The 8,961-nt window shown below is 47.2% G+C and overlaps 1 protein-coding gene across 4 annotated transcripts in view; it reads left to right on the top strand.

Moving 5' to 3' along the window:
* Positions 1-2,195, top strand: part of MRPL55 (mitochondrial ribosomal protein L55) — a 5,276-nt gene extending 3,081 nt beyond the window's left edge. For all 4 annotated transcript variants that reach the window (XM_006146976.3, XM_006146975.3, XM_006146974.3 and 1 more), the window contains exon 4: positions 1,963-2,195. In XM_006146976.3, coding sequence (XP_006147038.1) covers positions 1,963-2,121 — 159 coding nt within the window. In that variant the 3' untranslated portion in view covers positions 2,122-2,195. The remainder of the gene's footprint in view (positions 1-1,962) is intronic.
* Positions 2,196-8,961: the final 6,766 nt, after the last annotated feature.

The following is an 8,961-nucleotide window of genomic DNA, read 5'->3' as shown; positions in this document are numbered from 1 at the left end:
TGAGCAGCAGCAGCAGTTTGGACCTTGCCACTATGAGATAAAACAGTTTTTGGAGTGTGCCCAGAACCAGAGTGACATTAAGCTATGTGAGGGTTTCAGTGAGGTGCTGAAAAGTGCAGATTTGCAAATGGATTATCCTAATGAAGTTCTTCATGTGGAAGAAATAAGAAGTAGACCTTCATGACCAAGTTAACTTAGTGTGAACAAATAATCGACAGTGAAATTATAAAGTGTAAAATCATCAGTTAAACCTCTTCTGTTATCAGTAGCTTCCTTTGGATTTATAATGAAAGAGGATATTATTCTGTGAGGAAGTTCATTGAAATGATGTAGAATCTGGGGCTGGACAGATAATTGTGTAACCTTCTTAAACCAGTTGTTGGAATCATTTAATAAGTTAATTAGAATAAAGCAATTTTCTTGGGGGAAAAAATACAGACTCATGCTGGAGATGTGTGTGTGCACATCACTTTCTGTCTCTTTGGTGAGCGTACGTGCCCTATAGCAAAAATCTCGAAAAAAAAAGAATGAAACCTTGGCTGGTCCCATTGCCTAGTGATTAAGGAAGCCAGATTCCACACGGTCAACTGTGATTTGAATCTCAGTGCTGGCAGCTTGAAAAATATGCTGTGTATGTGTGTGTGTTCATACCTGAAATCTTTACAGGATGGAGAAGTAGAGAAGGGATTGTGGTATGACCATGCCTCGTGTGGGGGTGCCTCTGTCTGTGGGGAGTACACCCCTCCTCAGCAATTAAAAATAAAAATAATAGGGGCCAGCAGGTGGCATGGTCATTAAGGTACTGGATACCACATGGCCAATTCCATGGTTTGAGTCCTGGACCTCATGGGACACGTTAAGTGTCTTCCCGCAGAACTTATCCCAGTGTCTCAGGTGCTAAGTTGATACACATTGAGTAAATAGATGAATAAGAGTTAAGGCTGTCTTAGCCAGTTCAGGCTGCTCTAAAATTTCTTAAAAATCATACTGAGCACTTGTATGTGCATGCCCAAAGTCCCAAGAGGAGAATGGAGGGGAAGGGATTCGGGCATAGCCATCCCTTCTGGGAGGTGATTTCTCACTTTCCCTTTGTCTCTGACAAGTACACATTGCCCTATGGTGAAAATATTTTTTTTAATCAAAGAATCATTTAACTTTATTTATCTATTTATTTATTTTAATTTGACCAGAGAGGGACAGAGTGAGAGAGAGAGAGGGAAAGTGAGAAAGCAAGCCGCTAGATCCAGTACTCAAACCACGGTGGCCATGTGGGAGTCCAGCACTCTTAACCACCATGCCACCTGCTGGCCCCACAAAAATATTTAAAAAAGAGGGGTGGCAGTAGGTAGCATGGTGGTTAAGGCACTGGAATTCCCACATGGCTGACTGTGGTTTGAGTCCTGGATCTGGTGGCTTGCTTTCTCCCTCTCTCTTTCTTGCTCTCTTTCTCTGGCAAACTCATGTGAAAAAAAAATACTACTAATAAAATAAAATAATTCTTGGGGCCAGCAGTTAGCGTAATGGCTATGTTGCTGGACTCCCATGTAGTCGATTGCGGTTTGAGTCCTGGACCCGGCAGCTTAAACTCACGCCGGGCGCATGTGCATGTGTGCCCAAGATCACGAGAGGAGAATGGAGGAGAAGGGATTGCGGCGTGGCCATCCCCCTCGAGGGGGGATTTTTCGCTTTCTGTCTCTCTGTCTCTCTCTGTCTGTCTGGCAAGCACACGCGCCCTATAGCAAAAACCTCTCCAAAAAAAGAAAAAAATAAATAAAATAAAATCTTAAAAAACTAAGAGGAACAAAAAGAAAAAAAAAGGAAAAAGGAAATTTTGAAGGGCGAGAAAGATCAACAGAACTTTTTTAAACAATTAAGCTAGTGTAGAATAGCAGATAAAAAAAAGGTCCTGAGCCATGTGGACAACACCTTGACCACTTTCCCTCTTACTCCCACTTCCTGCAGATGCCCATAGATTTGGACACCCTATCTCCTGAAGAGCGCAGGGCCAGGTTCCGGAAACGTGAGGCACAGTTCCAGCAGAAAAAGGAAGAGGAGCCAGAGCTCAGTGATGACTTTGATGCTGAGCGTTATAAACAGTTTTGGACCAAAACCAAGAAATGACTGCAACTGGGAGCCACCCTGGAGATGATGTAGAGAAGAGAGGTGTCTTTAAATTATACGTTCTCTAAGCTGTTGCCTCTTGTCACTGTCTTCCTTCTCAGTATGCATCCCAGCCCTGTAGTTTTTGGCTTGTCTGATAAGTACTGGCTCAGAGTCAGACAGGGGACTTTGGAACTCAGAGAGGATGAGAAGGTTTAGGATTGGTCTAGGTCAGGCTTGTGGATTTTGGACACTGTTGCAGGGTTGTGATATAGCCAGCTAGGCAAGAAGTGCCTGCCACTCCCCAGCTCTGTCTTCCTAGCTTAGGAGTACCTGGGATACTACTTATCATTTCATGCACAGGGGCCCTTGGGTGCCAGCTGTTCTAAAGTATAAGAACTATACCTGGGTGTAGCAAGTGGTGTGATTGTTAGAGCACTGGACTCCCACGTGGCCAACCACAATTCAAGTCCTGGACCTGGCAGCTTGCTTTCTCACTTTTACTCTCTCTTGTCAGAATTTTAAAAATTAATTAATACTTAAAAAAAAAAGAACTATACCTATGGTTTGCCTGCCCCTCTTCCCTTCTCAGGGCCCTTCCCTGCTAAGACTGCCCCCTGGGGAGATACTTTCCTCTCCAAAGGGCCTTAGGAGCAACCTGCCCTAGTTGTTTCTGGCTCCTAATCCAGTGTACAGATCACTGAAATTATAGGTCTGTGTACAGTCACCTGCTACTTAGTATTCCTAGGGCTGGTTTTGTACTCTACCAAGTTCCTACAGACAAAAACACATACCAGATGCAGACACATCAGACCCAGGATTGGGGTTTCTCTGTCTCTATCTGGGAATCCGAGGTCCTAGGACTGTTCTTTATCTCTATCCTGAAATTTCTAAGGGTCCTGGCTCACAATTCAAGTCCTGGACCTGGCAGCTTGCTTTCTCACTTTTACTCTCTCTTGTCAGAATTTTAAAAATTAATTAATACTTAAAAAAAAAAGAACTATACCTATGGTTTGCCTGCCCCTCTTCCCTTCTCAGGGCCCTTCCCTGCTAAGACTGCCCCCTGGGGAGATACTTTCCTCTCCAAAGGGCCTTAGGAGCAACCTGCCCTAGTTGTTTCTGGCTCCTAATCCAGTGTACAGATCACTGAAATTATAGGTCTGTGTACAGTCACCTGCTACTTAGTATTCCTAGGGCTGGTTTTGTACTCTACCAAGTTCCTACAGACAAAAACACATACCAGATGCAGACACATCAGACCCAGGATTGGGGTTTCTCTGTCTCTATCTGGGAATCCGAGGTCCTAGGACTGTTCTTTATCTCTATCCTGAAATTTCTAAGGGTCCTGGCTCTCAGGCTGTCTTAGACCTGAAGGGCCAGACACAATTAGTGAAGTGCCATTGAGGATGACTTGGGGAGGTGGATGCCTGTGATACGGCATTGCAGCCAAGAGGGCTGGACAGAACCCCACCTGAGAGGCTCTTTTGTTTCTCCTCAGCCCTTCAGCCCTTTCTGAGCAGATCCTGTGTAGGGATACCCACCACCTCTGTACCTGTCCCAGAGACTTGGCCCTGGCTGCTTTCCTTACACCATGTGCAAGACTTCAATCTTGCCTGGTGACATCAGTCCCACCTGCAGCTCTACCCTACAAGGTTCTTGTGTGAATTGCCTTTCTTAAATCCATATTTTTCCGCTGATTCCTTAACCCCTGTTGGACTTGAGGCCGAATGCCCAGCTATGCTGTCCACACTTGCTCTGACCTCCCTCCCTCACCTTTCACCAAGGTTGCAGTGCCATCCACTGTGCTCAGCACTCCTCGTGCTATGATGGACCTCGAGTTTCTGCTGCCCCTTCACTCCCTGACCTCCACCTTCCTCACTCCAACAGACCCATCATCTACCCTCATGGCGCCCAGTGCCCCGTGCCCCAGCCAGGCCTCCCAGCACATCTTAGGCACTGTACCTGCCACTCATGTGATACACGCTCCTATGGCCAGTGGCTCATTGGGCTAACAAGCTCAAAACTGAACCTGTGTTCCTTACAAAGCTATCTTGTTTTCATTGTGACATCTGGTTGCTCTGTCCTTGAGGCTGCTCAGACCAAAAGTCAAGTTGTTGTCCTGGGCTCCTGACTCATGTCCACCTGACCCCAAACCTGCTGTCCCTCCCTCTCTACTTTTGTCTACTTGAGCTTCTGCCTCTTCATTTCCAGTCCCCATGAGCTATCCATGCCATGCAGTTTTGCTGGACACTTGCCTTATGGGACATGTTAAGTGTCCTCCAGCATAGCTTATCCCAGTAAGTCAGGAGGTAGCACTCCATTGATACACATTGACTAAAAGTGAATGAAAAAAGAGTTAAAGCAGTCTTGGGCAGTTCAGGCTACTCTAAGAAAGTACACATTTGAATAAAAAAAAAAAAAAAGAAAGTACACATTGGAACATCCCTGATCCAAAAATCTGAAATCTGAAATGCTCTAAATCTGAAACTTCTTGAGCATGGACATGACACCAAAAGTGGAAAATTACAAACCTGATCTTGTTATAGGTCACAGAATGTTGCAATACAAAAGATGTATAAATTGTGTTCAGGCTACGTGTATAAGGTATATATAAAACATAAATGAATTTTGTGTTTAGACTTGGGTTCCATCTCCAAGATAACTCATTACAATACATGCAAATATTCCAAAATTTGAAAATGTCCCATACCTGAAATGCTTCTGGTCCCATCCATTTTGGTATTTTTTGGAGACTTTTTTTTTTTTTTTTGCTATAGGGCACATGCGCTCGCCAGACAGAGAGAAACAGAGAGACAGAAAGTGAGAAATCACCCCCCAGGGGGGATGGCCACGCCACAATCCCTTCTCCTCCATTCTCCTCTTGGGATCTTGGGCACGCACGCACATGCGCCCAGTGTGAGTTTTAAGTCACCAGGTCCAGCACGCGAACCACGGTTGACTACATGGGAGTCCAGCGACAGCCATTATGCTAACTGCTGGTCCCCAAGGTCCCATCCATTTTGGATGAAGTGTATTCAACCTGTACCATGGACTATACTGTGTACACTGGGTGTGTTTCATCCTGCCAAATCCATGTCTGGTGTCACCCCAAAAGCAGTGGCAGGAGAGTTTCCACAGGGACTGCTCCATACTATCCCGAGATGGGGCCAGTTGGGATTCTAAAGAAAGCTGCACTAAACACCAGGATGATCTGCCTAAAGCATTTACAAGGGAACCTTAAAAAGCGTGTTGCAGTATTTCCTTATGATGGACATTGAGAGAAATGGGATAGACAACCTATCCCATAGATGCATCTGTGACAAGGAAGACAGGGTATGGAGTTTATATAAGGGTCTGTGAAATTTGGTTCAGGGCTGGGGCCAGTTTCTTTTGGTATTATGGGCAGCAACTTACACATCTTTGTCACTGTTTGGGAATGTTCAGGCCCTGGCTTAGACTCAAGCCTGCAGGGGAAATCATACAGCTGGTTGGTCACAGAGTAATCAAGGCACTCTTAGTGCAAAGAAAGTGGGGGAACTAGGGTTCAAAATCAGGTGTTAGCATGGTTGGATTTTGATGAGAGCCCTCTTCCAGGTTAAAAATGCCTTTTTTTTTTTTTGGAGAGGTTTTTCGCTATAGGGCACATGCGCTCGCCAGACAGAGAGAGACAGAGAGATGGAAAGCGAGAAATCATCCCCCGGGGTGGGGGGGGATGGCCACGCCGCAATCCCTTCTCCTCCATTCTCCTCTCGGGATCTTGGGCACACAAGCACATGTGCCCAGCGTGAGTTTTAAGCCACCGGGTCCGGGACGCAAACCGCGGTCGACTACGTGGGAGTCCAGTGACATAGCCATTACGCTAACTGCTGGTCCCCAAAAATGCCACTTTTTCACTGTGTCCACACACAGTAGAAAGCTGAGAAAGCTCTTTGGGTTGTTTTTTTCTTTCCTTTTTTGGGGGGTGGGGAGAGGTCTTTGCTATAGGGCATATGCGCTTGCCAGTAGAACAGAGAGAAATAGAGACAGAAAACGATAAATCACCCCCCAGGGGGGATGGCCACACCGCAATCCCTTCTCCTCCATTCTCCTCTTGGGATCTTGGGCACGCATGCACACACACCCAGAGAGTTTAAGCCACCAAGTATGAGACTCGAACTGTGGTCAACTACATGGGAGTCCAGCGACATAGCCATTACACCAAATGCTGGTCTCTGGGGTGTGTGTTTTAAGGACACTAATTCCATTCATGGGGGCTCCATCTTTGGATTTAATCATTTCTCTCATTTCCATCTCCTAGTACCATTATCTTGGGGGTGAGGATTTCAACATGTGAATTTGGGGGGACACAGTATTCAAACCATGCCAGGAGTAGGGAAGACAAGGCTGTAGATTATGTCCAGCTCAGGGCAGAAAGTGTACTGAAGATGGTTGGGCAGCTGTTGTTGCATCCAAATGTTTTATTGCATAATACAGAGAAATTGCACAAATCATTAAAGGCATTAACTTGTCTTGATATTGAATAAATGGCTAATAGTTAAAACCAGTAATTCAAACAGTGCTGAATGGCAGTGTTAGGTACATTTTCTGGCACCTTCTTGGTTACTCCAGATTTTCTCCCCTACATTGTCCCATTAGAACAAAATCAACCAAGTTTTCTTTTCTTTTCTTTTTCTTTTTTTTTTTTTTTAATTTCCAGAGGGCACATGCACTTGTCAGAGACAGAAATCCTTTTCTTCCATTCCTTCTGGAATGCAGGCACACAGCTTGCAGAAGTACCTGGTATGTGCCACAAGGGCCAGGATGGAATCCTGGTGGGCCATGTGGGATCTGACTTGCTATGTATACCCTTTAATTGCCACACTACCAGACCAACCTTGGCTGTTTTTTGTTTTTAAGGTTTTTGCCATAGGGCGTGAACCCCCCTGGAGAGAGATGGGAAGGAAAGTAAGAAATCACTCCCCCTACTCTCCAGAGAGAATGGCCACACCACAATCCCTTGGGCACAGGGGATGACCACCCTGCAATCCCTTTTCTTCCATTCTCTCTGGATTTTAGACACACATGCACACACTCAGTGTTTTTCAGGCTATCAGGTCTGAGACTCAAATTGCACAGTCTGCCATGTAGGACCCAGCACCTTAACCACCAAGCCACCTGCTGGCTCCCAGGTTTGTTTTATTTATTTTTTTGAGAGAGATTTTGCTACAGTGTGCGTGCACTCACCAGAGACAGAAAATGAGAAATCTCCCAAGGGTGATGGACATGCTGCAGTTCCTTCTCCATTCTGTTCTTGGGATTTTGGGCACACACACACACATGCGCCTGGTGTGAGTCTCAAGCCTCTGAGTCCCAGACTCAAACCACAGTTCGCCATGTGGGAGTCCAGTGATGAAACCATTATGCCATCTGCTGGTCCCTTATTTTATTTAAGGTTTATGCCATAGGGCACCGTGTACTTGTCTGGAGAGGAGAGACAAAGAGAAAGTGAGAAGTCCCCTCCACCATGGCCATGTGCAGTCCATTCTCTTGGTTCTTGGGCATGCCCATACGTACAATTGGCATGACTTTCAGGTCGCCAGGTCCGAGACTGTTTCAGCCATGTGGGAATCCAGGGCCACCACACCACCTGTGGGAGTTCACCTGACCACACCACCTCCTGCTGGCTCCCAAGTTTGCCTTTTAATACTGATTTGTACACACTGACTAATACCAACTTCTCTGGAGCAGCACTCACTGCCAGTGCTGCTAAATTGCTTCCAGAGAAAAGCCCAAACACTTGGCCATTTGCTCCAGATGAGGTATGCCTGGGCATCTCGGCCTTCACTGCAATTTTGTGTGTGTCCTATTCTACTCTCATGGCATGTAGAAGTCGACCTGTGTGTGTCATGGGAAACTTCCATAGTTGCCCTCAATGCGAACCCCACTATTGTATTAAGTCTCGTGGGTAGCTGGGAATCCAGATCATGGGCAATGTTTGTAAAGAAATCTTGAGTTGATTTCCACACAGTTTTTTTCTTTTTTTTTTAGAGGTGTTTGCTATAGGGTGCGTGCGCTTGCCAGAAAGAGAGCGAAGAAAGCACCCCACAGGGGGGACGGCCACGCCACAGTCCCTTCTCCATTCTCTCGGGATCTTGGGCATGCACGCACACGCGCCCAGTGTGAGTTTAAACCACTGGATCTGGGACTTGAACCACCGTTGACAACATGGGAGTACAGTAACATAGCCATTACTCCAACTGCTGGTCCCTCACACAGGAATTTGGCCTCACTGCACTTTCCTGGAAGCATCGTCCTGTGTCCAGTGCCGGCCAGGGACGGAGGGAGTGTTGTTAAAACCACCGGCCAGCAAGCCCTGGAGTTCGCAGGACCGCTCCAGGTCTTGGTGGTGTTTACACAATGGAATGTCTAATAACGGCCATTTCACAAGTGTAGCGCTTGAACCAGCCAGCCTCCTAGCCGTTGCCGGCGGGTCCCCTCAACCCAGCCACCTGACCTGTGTGGGGCCGAGATCTGGTCACTACGTGGGCGTCCAAGGACTCGGGGGTCGCTGTGCGAGCAGTAAGAAAACGCTAGGGTAGGGCTCAGGCCAGTGCACAGGAAGGCCAAGTGCGGCGTTGAACAAGCCCACAGAATGTGCTGGTGATGTACGCAGGCGCGCAGGGTCAACGGTCGTGGTGAGGGCGGGGCCCTGCGCAAGCGCTCGGTGCAGGGGTGGGTGATCAGTCATAGGCGGGGCCGACAGTGAAATGCGCAAGCGCGTGCGACGGCGCTGGGCCTGGCGCGGCAGTGACGTCAGGGCTCGTGTTGCGGTAGTCGGGCCCCCCGCCCCGCAGTCTTGCGCTGCGGCGGTGGGGTCGCCCG

The sequence above is a fragment of the Tupaia chinensis genome, unplaced genomic scaffold (genome assembly GCF_000334495.1).
Source record: "Tupaia chinensis unplaced genomic scaffold, TupChi_1.0 Scaffold000197_1, whole genome shotgun sequence".
In the NCBI taxonomy this organism is placed as follows: Eukaryota; Metazoa; Chordata; class Mammalia; order Scandentia; family Tupaiidae; genus Tupaia; species Tupaia belangeri.
The sequence above is the reverse complement of the archived record's forward strand: the minus strand, read 5'-3'. Positions and strand labels throughout refer to the sequence as shown.